At 42.2% G+C, this 14149-nt stretch overlaps 1 protein-coding gene across 2 annotated transcripts; it reads right to left on the bottom strand.

The window, feature by feature from the left end:
* Positions 1-10002: 10002 nt before the first annotated feature.
* LOC109904759 (E3 ubiquitin-protein ligase RNF26) lies at positions 10003-13876 on the bottom strand. 2 transcript variants are annotated; one of them, XM_031790437.1, is made up of 2 exons: positions 13791-13876; positions 10003-12962 (listed from the first exon to the last, which is right to left on the bottom strand). In XM_031790437.1, coding segments are annotated over exons 1-2 (1017 nt in total). In that variant the 5' UTR covers positions 13793-13876; the 3' UTR covers positions 10003-11947. The 2 variants fall into 2 exon arrangements, with proteins under 2 accessions (XP_031646297.1, XP_031646298.1); XM_031790438.1 differs by lacking the exon at positions 13791-13876 and adding an exon at positions 13312-13784.
* Between the last annotated feature and the right edge of the window lie 273 nt (positions 13877-14149).

The following is a 14149-nucleotide window of genomic DNA, read 5'->3' as shown; positions in this document are numbered from 1 at the left end:
TGACTGGCTTTAATACCTAATACTGTGGCCAGGTAAGTACATCTATGGCAACACAACGAACAAGGACCCACAAGAGAGTGGACATCAGACACGATGTGCTCAACAATGACAATATGCCTGGTTCCACGTTACATATTAATGATGATATGACAAGCCGACAGCTTGTCTGCCAGTATAATGGTGCTTTATTACTTCTAAGATTATAATTTTTATTATCCAAGAAGACCCCCCAAAAAAGTGAAAAGAGACTATCAGCGTGGATTTATTTTCCACCGAGGCCCCTGTTTACTTCAGTCTAATGGTATCACCAAACACATGGGCTCCTCTCTTACTAAAGCAGAACTCACAGTAGGTGGAACTAGTGCCACAGCCGCCCCACCAGCATTGTTATTGTTTTCAAGGTGAGGAGAAGTCGCGCAGCATGATGAAAAAAATACATCTATGGCAACACAACGAACAAGGACCCACAAGAGAGTGGACATCAGACACGATGTGCTCAACAAGGACAATATGCCTGGTTCCACGTTACATATTAATGATGATATGCGTCATATATTGTGCTCTTCTATTGTGGGCCAATGATGTCTGAGGGGGAAAAACAGTGTGCTTTGATTTCAGTGACTTCTTTGTTGTTGTAATATTGCACATGGAGGTGGCTGTTTCACCATTGGGGATCTAAACTTCAAAGTACATTGACAGACTCGTAGCTACAGGCAGACACTCTTTACCTTGCGCTGCCAAAACCATTGGAATGCTTCTCTAACTGTTAAATATTCTCACTTTGAGACAATGAACTCATATTTTCCCCCATTTGCCTCAAACTCTTGGGCAAAAGGATGTTCCCAAAATACACTTCAATAGTTTTTGCCCTGAAGAAATGAGGGAACGGAGAGTTAAACAATCTTCCTCTCACTATTCACGTCACTCTTTTCCATTAGCTCAGGCCCTGTAAATCTCTCCCCCTCTCTCTCTGACAGCAAGAATTCCAAACAGTGATGAATGAGACAGTGATGTCATTCATTGACATAGCAAGCATGGGTGAGTGTCTAGAGGAGGAAAGTCAAAGAACAAAATAAAATAAAAAATACAAAGATACTGTATCACAACACATTCAGATCTTGTGTCTTAAAAACCTTTATGAAGCTGAATCTATTGCCTGCCTGGGGTTACTGATATACAATGGTAAGAGTAACTTGCTCATTGATCCTATGGTGAGAAGGAGAGTCACTTTGTCCACATGATGGCAGAGTTGTATCACCACAGCACAGCAGTGCCTGTGCCTGTGCCTCATTCAAAATGATTTGATTGGTTACTGGAGGCAACCTGGAGGGAACATCTATTACCAAGTGCCTCAAATATAAGAATTCACAAGTAATTTGTGAGCCAATTTATCTTGGTAGAATATGTAAGATAACAGTCTTTAGGGGTTGAAGTGCCCTGCTGGTTATAACAACAGTAGCTAAATGTTTAAATTACATTTACAAAGACATGAACTTATGGCCCACTTCCTTTTTTTCCTCATCCGGCCCAGCTCCAGCCCATAAACTCTCCTCTCGTCGCCTTATTCATGGACAAATGTTTATGCAATGCATCCTTTCCTAGATTCCTATTCTACTTCTAATCCATCACAAAGTGAAGGGGGGGGATCTTGGAGTTTGAAGCAGTCCATGGCCCTACTGTGTGGGGGCGTGGGCATTGAGAGTGCTTTTTAAATAGTTCCCATTGGCTCAGGAACTATGGAATGTGTGTGCTGCATAACGGTAAGAGAAACTGCAGCAGAGATAGGCCTACACTTCCTTTTAGAACGAGGCCCCGAGCCAACTGTCAACGCCTGTCTCCGGTGTGAGTAAGATGAACACTTAGGACAGGTCATGTCCATTGGTGCTGCACTCAGAAACTATTCCATGAGATTGAACTATTTATATATACAATTGTGTGCGCCCTCCTGAAAATTCTGTATCACTTAGTCTGTCACTGAACTCTGGACATTGTATGTCATTGCCAAATAGCACCATCCCATTGATGATAACTACATTAGGATTAAGATTGACGAAGGATACATTAGGATTGACGAATCTTGTTCTCAGATGTGCCTTTGCTCTTTGCTGACAGTATCTATGCATATCCCTCTGTCAAAAAACAGTAGAATTAGTATGTTTCCTTTGGTGATGTGATGGTGCCTTCTACAGATTGTCACTGGAGTCAAAAACCTGCCCTCCCCAAAGACTTGGCCGATGTCATCAACACTGAACACTGGTCCAACGTGGTCCTACAATCATCAAAACATCTTTGATTATTCCACACACATTCAAATCTATCTCGTAATGTGCTCATCTTTGATGATATTTTGTTTTACAGAATTGACAGTATAGCACTTCTACTGGTATGTACTAATAAAGGAATAGCAGAACTCACGTCTGAGGCGTAAAAATCCGCATAAAACACGCTCTTCTTCCAGTCCTGGTCAGTGAGGAGGAAGATGTCTTGAATGTTAGCTGGCAGGCTAAAGTTCCAAAGGCACCGAGCCTTCATGTTGGATGTCCACTTCCGCTGTGAGGGTCCTCTGGCCACCCATGTCCCCATACACACCAACCAACCAACCACATAGAGGTAGACATGCTTGGTGTCAGTGGAGCCAACACATTTATATCAGATGATGACATTAGAGCATATTATACAACTGTACCTTGCAGACCTGTGCCACTCGAGAAACCTGGAGCTGGTTTGGCAGGTCAAACTCCATTGGCCTCTTCACTAAATAACAGACTTCATTGTCATCCCCGCTAAGGCTGTTAATGCTCTCGGGGACAACATCCAAGTGTACCAAGGAGGGTTCTGAAATAAGATACAGTTCAGTTTTAACAAGGAGATTGAAAACACAGAAATAATGCCAGTTGAGTTTTATTATTTAAGGCATATTGAATAAAGAAAACATCCAATTCAAAACTGCAATATTTCTCTGTTGAGGTGTCTTTTAGCTATACAATAAGGGCAGGATTCAATCTGATCGTTCATTGTCGAACAATGCGCCTTTTAAAGGGAATGTTCCCGCGCTGGAGATCATATTCACAGCAAATGCTGCATATGTCGGCTGAATAGAAATGTACCTCTATATATGCTACAACGCATGCTACAACGCATGATCGGATTGAATCTTGGCCTAAGACACGTTTGGACACACTGTCATAGTATTCTGTAGCACTGAGTTAATAGAGGCGGTAGAGCTAACTCTTAAAGGGAAATTCCAAAAGTGTTTCAACTTCACATCCATCATCTCCGGCACCCCCCTAGCATCAACATAGATAAAATGGCGTGTTTCTATGTTTTGTAGTAAACAAGATAGAGGAAGATGTGTGTCCAATGACATCATCTGTGCATATCATGTGATTTTAACGAATTATGAGTAGGCATTGCCTACTAACTGGTTGATGATGTTATTGGAAAAACGTATCTTCCTCTATCTTTTTTTCCACATATGTTGATGTTGGGGTGGTGCTGGAGATGATGAATATGAAGTTGAAAATGTTGGAAATTTCCCTTCAATAGCCGGGGAGGAGTGATATCGGAACACCTGCTCAGTGCCCAGGAAGATGACTGCTGTGGCTGAATAAAGGTCTGCCCCCTGATCGATGAGGAACAATAGCAATCATCAGAACGAGAAATGACGGATCTCAAAAGAATGTAAAGAAGTCTATCCGTAATGTATTTTAGATCACAAACACAACTTTCGGTGTCGTTGCACTAGTCTAACACTCTGTCCTTGGTATGGAGGCACTGTAGACATCATAAAGTAACAGTACTCACCAACCATGACAAGGTTGATCTCGGGAAAGGAGTCAAATGAAACTTTCCCTCTTCCCTTCTAGGGTCACCTTTTCGTTTGAGTAGGCATGTTTGGAGATCACAATCCATGTTTGGTTGCGATGTAGAGGTGTACATTATTGCTGTTATCTTGAACCCCTTTGAAAGGTAGTGGAGCCCCTCACAGACAGACAGAGGGAAGGTGTGTGATGTGTGTACAGTTAGTTCAGTGTTAATATCCAGAGTATGACAACTGCTTGAAGTCACATGATAGCGTCAAACAAGAATAGAGATGTTCTGTCCTGACTAGGTTATATATGTGATATTGTAGGCGTGGGTCCCACGCCTACAGTCTTAAGTCTTAAGGGTCTTGATATAGTCTCAGCATTCTAACTGGAATAGGATAAGGTTTGTATAATTATGTGGTTTGTTTCTAAAACATCTATCAGTATATTGAGAGATGCTGCATCATAGAATCCACTTGCTTCTGATTTTTTTCCCCCTTGGTCTTGCATTCCTTTTACTGCTGCTCTGAGACCTGCCAGTAGACCTGTAACAACAGAGAGCTTCACATCTACAGGAGCGCTCTGGAGAGCAGAAAATACCACGCACAGGTAACTGCCAAAAATAAAGGAAACACCAACATAAAGAGTCTTAATAGGGCGTTGGGACTGCACGAGCCGCCAGAACAGCTTCAATATGCCTTGGCATAAATTCAACAAATGTCCGGAACTCTATTGGAGGGATGCGACACCATCATTTGGTGTTTTGTTGATGGTGGTGGAAAACTCTATCTCAGGCGCCACTCCAGAATCTCCCATAAGTTCTCAATTGGGTTGGAATCTGATGACATAGACGGCCATAGCATATGGTTTACATCCTTTTCATGTTCATCAAACCATTCAGTGACCACTCGTGCCCTGTGGATTGGGGCATTGTCATCCTGGAGGAGACCACTCCTTCATTTTGGCAGTTACCTGAGCTTTATTAGACTACGTTTGTTACCCCAGTCTTTTTTCAAGATGTCCATGAGGTCTAGGATGTACACGGCCTCTCAAGCTCCAAGGAACAGGGGACCCAGATCCTCTCTCAAAGTCATGGTGGATTATTTAAAAAAAATAACCAACTCTGTGAAACTTAACATACAAATTCCAAAAGAAAGAAATGATCTCACTCCAATACATTTTTATAGAAAGCAAAAATAGTTAAGATCTTGCTAACATGGAAAGGAAAATACCTGTCGATTTGTGGAAAAATCACCCTGATTAACTCTTTAGTCATATCCCAGTTGACCTATTTGCTTATGGTTTTGCCTACACCTGGTGACCTGCTTTTGAAATTATATGAACATAAAAGATTCAATTTTATTTGGAACGGCAAGCCAGATAAAATTAAAAGGGCCTATTTATAGAACGAATATGAATTCGGAGGGCAGAAATGATTAAAATATAGCATTAGATCTCTCACTAAAGGCATCAGTCATACAAAAGTTATACTTAAATCCAAACTGGTTCTCTAGTAAATTGGTAAGAACATCCTATGTTCAAGAATGGCCTTTTTTCCCTTTATTCAGATTACACCTGCTCACTTTCGGTTGTTTGAAAAGGAAATAATCTCCAAAATATCTTAATTTTTTAAACAAGCCTTAGAAAGTTGGTTGCAATTTCAGTTTAATCCACCTGAAAATACAGAACAAATAATACAACAAATATTGTGGTTAAAATTAAATATACTAATTGATTAAAAAACGATATTTTTCAAAGAAATTAAAATAAAAAGGTATATTTTTTGTGAATGATATCATAAATAGGACTGGTGGAGTTATGTCACACATGCAGTTAACATAGACATATGGAAATGTCTGCTCTAAAGAAAATTACAACCAATTAATTGCAGCATTAACACAAAAATTGAAGAGGCAGGTAGAAGGGGACAAAATTAAGGAACTTGTATGGACCAAAACACTGACAGCTGTGCAATATAAAGTTGGGAAGAGATTTTCGATGTACCCATTCCATGGCAAAACTTCAAATTTTTCAATTTTAATTACTATACAAAATTCTTGCAACTAATAGGATGTTATATACAGTTGGGAGAACAAGTATTTGGGCTATATTTGGGCTATATTTGGGCTACAGGACAATAGGCAAGCAGCTTGGTGAGAAGGCAACAACTGTTGGCACAATTATTAGAAAATGGAAGAAGTTCAAGATGACGGTCAATCACCTTGGGGTTTGGGGCTCCATGCAAGATCTCGCGATACAGGGCCCTCGTGGGGCATCAATGATCATGAGGAACGTGAGGGGTCAGCCCAGAACTACATGGCAGGACCTGGTCAATGACCTGAAGAGAGCTGGGACCACAGTCTCAAAGAAAACCATTAGTAACACACATTAAAATCCTGCAGCGCACGCAGGATCCCCCCTGCTCAAGCCAGTGCATGTCCAGGCCCGTCTGAAGTTTGCCAATGACCATCTGGATGATCCAGAGGAGGAATGGGAGAAGGTCATGTGGTCTGATGAGACAAAAATAGAGCTTTTTAGTCTAAACTCCACTTGCCGTGTTTGGAGGAAGAAGAAGGATGAGTACAACCCCAAGACACCATCCCAACCGTGAAGCATGGAGGTGGAAACATCATTCTTTAGGGATGCTTTTCTACAAAGGGGACAGGACGACTGCACCGTATTGAGGGGAGGATGGATGGGGCCATGTATCGCGAGATCTTGGCCAACATCCTCCTTCCCTCAGTAAGAGCATTGAAGATGGGTCGTGGCTGGGTCTTCCAGCATGACAACGACCCGAAACACACAGTCAGGGCAACTAAGGAGTGGCTCCCTAAGAAGCATCTCAAGGTCTTGGAGTGGCCTAGCCAGTCTCCAGACCTGAACCCAATGGAAAATATTTGGAGGGAGCTGAAAGTCCGTATTGCCCAGCGACAGCCCCGAAACCTGAAGGATCTGGACAAGTTCTGTATGCAGGAGTGGGCCAAAATCCCTGCTGTAGTGTGTGCAAACCTGGTCAAGAACTTCAGGAAATGTATGATTTCTGTAATTGCAAACAAAGGTTTCTCTACCAAATATTAAGTTCTGCTTTTCTGATGTATCAAATACTTATGCCATGCAATAAAATGCAAATTAATTACTTAAAAATCATACAATGTGATTTTCTTGATTTTTGTTTTAGATTCCGTCTCTCACAGTTGAAGTGTACCTATGATGAAAATTACATACCTCTACATGCTTTGTAAGTAGGAAAACCTGCAAAATCGGCATTGTATCAATGTTCTCCCCCCCCACTTGTTCTCCCCACTGTATATCCATCCTGCCCTGCCTAAAATCTTCGAAAGCCAAGTTAATAAACAGATCACCAACCATTTTGGATCCCACCGTACCTTCTCCACTAGGCAGTCTGGTTTCCGAGCTGGTCATGGGTGCACCTCAGCTACGCCCAAGGTCCTAAAAGATATCATAACCGCCATCGATAAAAGACAGTACTGTGCAGCCGTCTTCATCGACCTGGCCAAGGCTTTCGACTGTCAATCACCGCATTCTTATCGGCAGACTCAATGGCCTTGTCTTCTTAAATGACTGCCTTGCCTGGTTCACCAACTACTTCTCAGAGAGAGTTCAGTATGTCAAATCGGAGGGCCTGTTGTCCGGACCTCTGGCAGTCTCTATGGGGGTGCCACAGGGTTTTATTCTCGTGCCAACTCTTTTCTCTGTATACATCAATGATGTCGCTCTTGCTGCTGGTGATTCTCTGATCCACCTCTATGCAGACGACATCATTCTGTATACATCTGGCCCTTCTTTGGACACTATGCTAAGAAACTTCCAAACGAGCTTCAATGCCATACAACATTCCTTCCGTGGCCTCCAACTGTTTTTAATGCTAGTAAAACTAAGTGCATGCTCTTCAACCGATTGCTGCCCGCACCCTCCCGCCTGACTAGCATCACTACTCTGGACGGTTCTGACTTAGAATATGTGGGTAACAACAAATACCTAGGTGTTTGGTTAGACTGTAAACTCTCCTTCCAGACTCACATTAAGCATCTCTAATCCAAAATTAAATCTAAAATTGGCTTCCTATTTCGCAACAAAGCCTCCTTCACTCATGCTGCCAAACATACCCTCATAATAAAACTGACTATCCTATTGATCCTTGACTTAGGCGATTTCATTTACAAAACACTCTACTCAGTGTAGTATCTGGGATCTACATCTGTTTATATTAGTTACTGTGCTGTTACTAAGCAGTAATGCATTACGGCAGTGTTACGTTACTACACCTAATAGGAAATGCACATGCGCACTGGGGTGCCGCGAACTGTAGAGCACGAGGGGTTTTGACTAAACGAAAACTAACTGTACTCCCGTCTCCTGCCTGGTCATTTCTCCACAACACAAATATTACACTCAGCAAACTGGATGTAGTATATCACAGTGCCATCCGTTTTTAGCACCAAAGCCCCATATACTACCCACCACTGCGACCTGTACGCTCTCGTTGGCTGGCCCTCACTACATTGGCTCCAGGTCATCTATAAGTCTTTGCTAGGTAAATCCCTGCCTTATCTCAGCTCACTGATCACAATAGCAACACCCACCCATAGCACGCGCTCCAGCTGGTATATTTCACTGGTCACCCCCAAAGCCAACACTTGCTTTGGCCGCCTTTCCTTCCAGTTCTCTGCTGCCAATGACTGGAACGAATTGCAAAAATCTCTGAAGCTGGAGTCATATCTCCCTCTCTAACTTTAAGCATCAGCTGTCAGAGCAGCTTACCGGTCACTGTACCTGTACACAGCCAATCTGTAAATAGCACACCCGACTACCTCATCCCCATATTATTACTTACCCTCTTTCTCCTTTGCACATCTCTACTTCCACATCATCATCTGCACATTTATCACTCCAGTATTAATGCTAATTTGTAATTATTTCCACCTCTACTCTTCTACATTTGCACACACTGAAGATATATTTTTCTATTTTTATTTTATTTTGTGTTGTTGACTGTACATTTGTTTAAGTGTAACTGTGTTATTGGTTTTGCCATACAGCTTTGCTTTATCTTGGCCAGGTCGCAGTTGTAAATGAGAGCTTGTTTTCAACTGGCCTTACTGGTTAAATTAAGGTGAAAAGCACAAGGTGTACGTGTATAATGATCATGCTGTTTAATCACCTTCTTGATATGTCACACCGTTTAGGCGAATGGATTATCTTGGCAAAGGAGGAATGCTCACTAACAGGGATGTAAACAAATGTGCGCATACACATTTATTTTTTTTTATACGATTTTTGTGCTTATTTTTCTGGGATCTTTATTTCAGCTCATGAAACATGGAACCAACACTTTACATGTCACAGATGGGATATATTTAGAAAAGACTTTGGGAATTAAGTCCCAGAAGTTATAAACCACAAAACTCTAGTGAATAACTAGTTCCTGGAGGAAGTGGTCCCCGATGTCCAGTAGAGCCCCCTTTCCTGACCCCTTCCTACACCCATCACCCCCAGCTGCTGCTCTTCACTGGTTCCCTCTCATCACAGATGGGGAAGTCTGGTGCAGGGGATGGCTACTTTCTCACATTCAGAGATACTATTACCAGGGTTAGCATAATGGCTACATTTATATGGAGTCTTCAACATCCCCATCCTACTTGGTTTTCAAGACAATCTAGCAGTTTTAGTGAACTTCAGAGTGGTGGATCAAAATAGAAATCTTGGCAATGGTGGCAAAGCAATGGTAGGAAATAGGACTTTTGAACTAATCCAAGTTCAAAACGTATGTTGGAAACATTGCCCTATCATTTCGGAGTTTGACTCAAGACATTACCAATGTCTGGTGCATGTAATGTCAAACACTTATTTGGGGATTCATTGGTCAAGAGGACCAGAATCAATTATACATTAAACATGGTTTTATCAACAAGGAAATAATAGCCTTGATTATCTCAAAGATGCTGACGCATCTTGTGCTGATATGATCTATTATGATGAGCAAAGCATCCTGTAAAACAGAACTGGCTGTGCCGCTGTTCTCTTTCTGGTGGATTGTGGCAAACCTAGGTTTGCTCACACAAGCTGGTAAACCCAATCTGTAACAAAAACCCAGTCTATTGACTGCTCTGAACAGGGATGCAAAGTAAATAGTGAGAATGCATCAAATACATTTTTTTTCACAACAGAAAAACAATACCGAAAGATTGTTTGTTTATTGTCTCACAGACATTTGTCATTCTCATTTGTGAGTATGGCCACATTCAGAAACCTTTATAAAACAAAATAAATGTGTACATGACAGATTTATCCTATTTTATCCAGAGACTTACAGGAGAAATTAGGGTTAAGATTTTTCAACTATGCAGCTCAGGGATTCAAACCAGCAACCTTTCAGTTACTGGCCCAATACTCTTAACCACCTGCTACCCCATTCATGGCTTATTGCAACGTCCATAACTTTGTGCCGTGTCCCCTGGATACACAGGTCAGTCTTCCTAGACAAAATAAGCCATGTGAATGGCAACATGTGTGGTCTGTGGTAAGAGTCGACTGTATATGTAGACAAGAATGTCACACAATGATTAAAGGGCTTTGGGACACGAGGTCAACTCAGAATATAACCTAGAATTTACTCTGGACATCAAAAATATAATATGCCTAATCATTTTTCATATTGTATCAATATAATGTCACGTCAGATAATTCATGGGCCCAACCTTTTCTCTCTCCAGATTCTTATCAATATTTCACATTATAGACCATTGTTGGTTTTATAGTTATTATATTTTTTACATGGGGTGTTAAGAAAATGGCAGGCTTTTTGGAAAATGTTGGTTTGGCACTAGATAAAAGGCAAAGTATTGAATGAGTGATTACAGCATCTGTTGAAATAACAGACACATGTTAAGACTTCTGATTGGAACAAAGACAGTGGGAAATGATTATAGGCTGTACAATGTCAATGAGACTAAGACAGTCACAGGACATCAGTGACACTATGGTTCACGTTCTGGCTCCTCTGTCACAATATTGAAGTCAGTCCATCGTGTTTGACCCCAAAATATATTACGGGCAGAGCCTATCCAACATTTATGAAACCTTGGCCCAAAAAAGGCATATCAAATATGACTCACCAGCCTTTTGCTTTTATTGTCACTTAACAGGCCTTTCTCCAACACTTGCAATCTAATTCAATAACCATTGCAGTTTGTGCTGTAAATCTTCAACATGGCATTTCACAGAGCTTTGATCAATACTTATTTTGAGCAAAGAGACAAAATTGAAACAAGGAATTATGAACCCATTACTGACTAATGGTGGTAATTGTGAACATGTCAATGTTTGATCACAAGTTAAAAACATTTTAAGAACTATAAAGATGAATAAACCTTGTGTGGAGCATAAATTAGGTAGTGTTCATGTGTCAGCATAGTGGAAAGAATTGGCTATAGTGACAAAAATTGAATAATTTGAACAAAACCATTTTTTTTTTTTTTCATATGACAAGACAGATAGATCTGGTTAATAATTTCTGACACTGATATTTTTAGACAACCATAGCTTATGAAATTAACCCTTTCCCACAATACAAAACCATTTCACACTTTTTATGGGTCTCTGGATGTGAACAGCTTGGAACAATATTGGCTATTGACAAATTGCATTTGAGAGGTTGTCACCATTTAAACCTATACATAAGCTACAAAATGTGCTTTTACGACAGCATTTGGTACGTACGGTATTGTCTCCAGTGTTTTAAACTGCCAATGGAATGCTTTCAAACTGAACATATGCTGAATAAAGTAAATTAACTGCTATACAGCAAACATTCCTTATTAGGTTCACACACAGTTTGGAACGACATGAAGTGTATAGAACATGAAGTGTTCAGTAATATGAACAAACAAGTATAAACATTTTGGCAAGCACTGTCATGGTGGTCTGAACAAAATACAGGAATCATTTATGACATCAGCCACGGACGACAAGCCATTTCAGCAGTGCACTGGACTTGGATAGCGTGCGTCTGAGCTGCAATGTACTGCAGGTGTAGATGTAGTCTCTGCACATCCTAAACCTGAGATTCAACATGTTAACAATGCAGCACTCTGGGTAATGCCCCTCCCCCATTTGGTCCCTCAGAGATACACATCCATGGTATTAAGGATCATATGGCGGCAGAGCGGACAGTTCTGCTGGTAGATGGGCTGGCGCAGCAGTATGTGAGTACAGTCCCGACACAGACACAGGTGGCGGCAGGGCAGCAGCACCACTGTCTTGGTGCTGTCCTGGCAGATGACGCACTTCTTCCTCTCCTCATGCTCCTTGAGCAGAGTCAGTAGGCTGTCGGCCGGGGGACCCTTGGAGCTGGAGCACCCCTCCCCCGATGAGAGTTTCTGTAAAGGCCTGTCTGTGCTGCTGGAGCTGGGGAACGCTAGGTCCCACAGGTCATCCATTAGCTGGCGTGGCCGGGCAGCATGTTCAGCGGGTGGTGCTGCGTCTCCTTCCCTACTGTCCGTAAGAGCCCCCTGTTCTCTGTCACTGGGCTCAGGTTGCCTGGCGTGGCCGTCACCCCTCACTCTGATGTTCCTGTAGACTGGTGTTATCGTTTGGTGTAGGCGGCTGGCCTGCCGCTGAAGCCTCTGCCACACGCCCCTCTCCAGCACGTAGAGGCGATGGAGCGCCCTCTGTATGAGATGCAGGGTGGGGACAGAGTTGACAAAACCGAAGGCGCGCCGGGCTCCAAGACTGGTCAGCTCAGGGTTCATATAGATTGTGGCGGTGACAACAATGGTCGCTGTGAGAATGAGGCCATAGATATTCAGGAGGAAGACGCTGACGAAGATGTGTCCGAGCGAGCCCAGGAACTCCAGGGCCAGCCTGATGGGAGTCCAGAGAACGACTGAGGTGCCAACCAGGCTGCTGTACAGAAAGGTGAAGAGTGTGAGGGTGAGCTCCACAGCCTTCTGCAGGGGGCAGGAAACTGCCTCCCACATGCTGACTACAACAGAGTAGACGTTCTGTGTCCCGATGAGCAGCAGGTTGACCACCGTGTTGACCAGGTAGAACACCAGGCTGACCGCAATGCCACAGCCCTCCCACACCTGCTGCAGCAAGCAGTGGCCACACAGCAGCCCACGGTGGAACAGATCCCTGACACGCAAGAGAACATGTGAGGACAAGTAGCACACCATTTTGAAACTCTCCAGAACACCTCCCAAGAGGTGCAGCCAGCGCCCCAACATGTTGAATGTGCCCTGGGCCAAAAGTGTTACGCTGTCCATCATGGTGACAATGCAGAACACAGTGAAGTTCCAGCACTTCACAATTGAGTTGGTCAGTAATATGGGTAGGTTATTCACAAAGGTGATACATGCCGCCAGGAGACGTATCACTGAATGGACAATTAAGAAATTTAGGTCCAGGAGTAAAGATATGAAATTGAAACATTTCCCAATGGTGCAAAAGACTAGGTTCACCAGACCCATGACAAAGTTCTTACTCGAGTTGCTTCACTGTCTTGATAAAATCACGTTTTTTTTGTCTGGTAATGTAAAGGTTAGATATAGCTAGCTAGATAAGGTTGTCGGATGCGTTGTCCACTTTTCGTTCGGTACAATTTGCCAGCTAGCTAAACTAGTTAGCGATCTAGCATAACAATGCTAGCTCTTTTAACTAGCTAGCATAGCTACCTGCCAAACACGTTGGTAGGGCACATTCCACTTGCAATTTCAAATAAACAGCTGTGCAACCGCGTTTGTTTTGCCTAAAGTGCAAACATATGCACGCACTGTAATCAGCGTACGTTTACTTTCAAACTCGGGCTGGCTAGTAGTTAAACTTTTCTTGCTAAATTACATTTCCGTCTTAGGCTCACACAATGTTACATTTACTCATGGCCCATCGCCAATAACGTATATCTCATCTCCCTGTTCAAAGTCCACCATAATCCAATGCAAAATAAATGAAATAGTTATTTACATATTTACACGCTGGCCACCGTAACGGTTTGGTCACATGATCTTCTCCTCCAATGAATCACGTCGGCGAGCTTGTCAGCATCACGGTCAAAAGCAGGACGCATGTATGTAAATTCAACCGGTTTAAAATGAATTTCCTTAATTGAAGCCAATGCAGTTGGAAAAAATATTTGATGAAAAAACATTCAATACATTTAATTTAATTTACAGTAACATTTTCATCAGAACTTTATATTTCATTTATTAAATGAAAGTACGTTTAGTGGGCTAGGTCTTTGACTAGGCAACTTATCTTTTTATCTTTTTTGTAACTGGGCTTTAATCATACACTACAGCCATCGTTTCATGCACGCTGTAAGG

This window comes from Oncorhynchus kisutch, linkage group LG15 (genome assembly GCF_002021735.2).
Source record: "Oncorhynchus kisutch isolate 150728-3 linkage group LG15, Okis_V2, whole genome shotgun sequence".
Taxonomy (NCBI): domain Eukaryota; kingdom Metazoa; phylum Chordata; class Actinopteri; order Salmoniformes; family Salmonidae; genus Oncorhynchus; species Oncorhynchus kisutch.
Note: the sequence above shows the minus strand (reverse complement) of the source record. Positions and strands in the feature narration are given on the sequence as shown.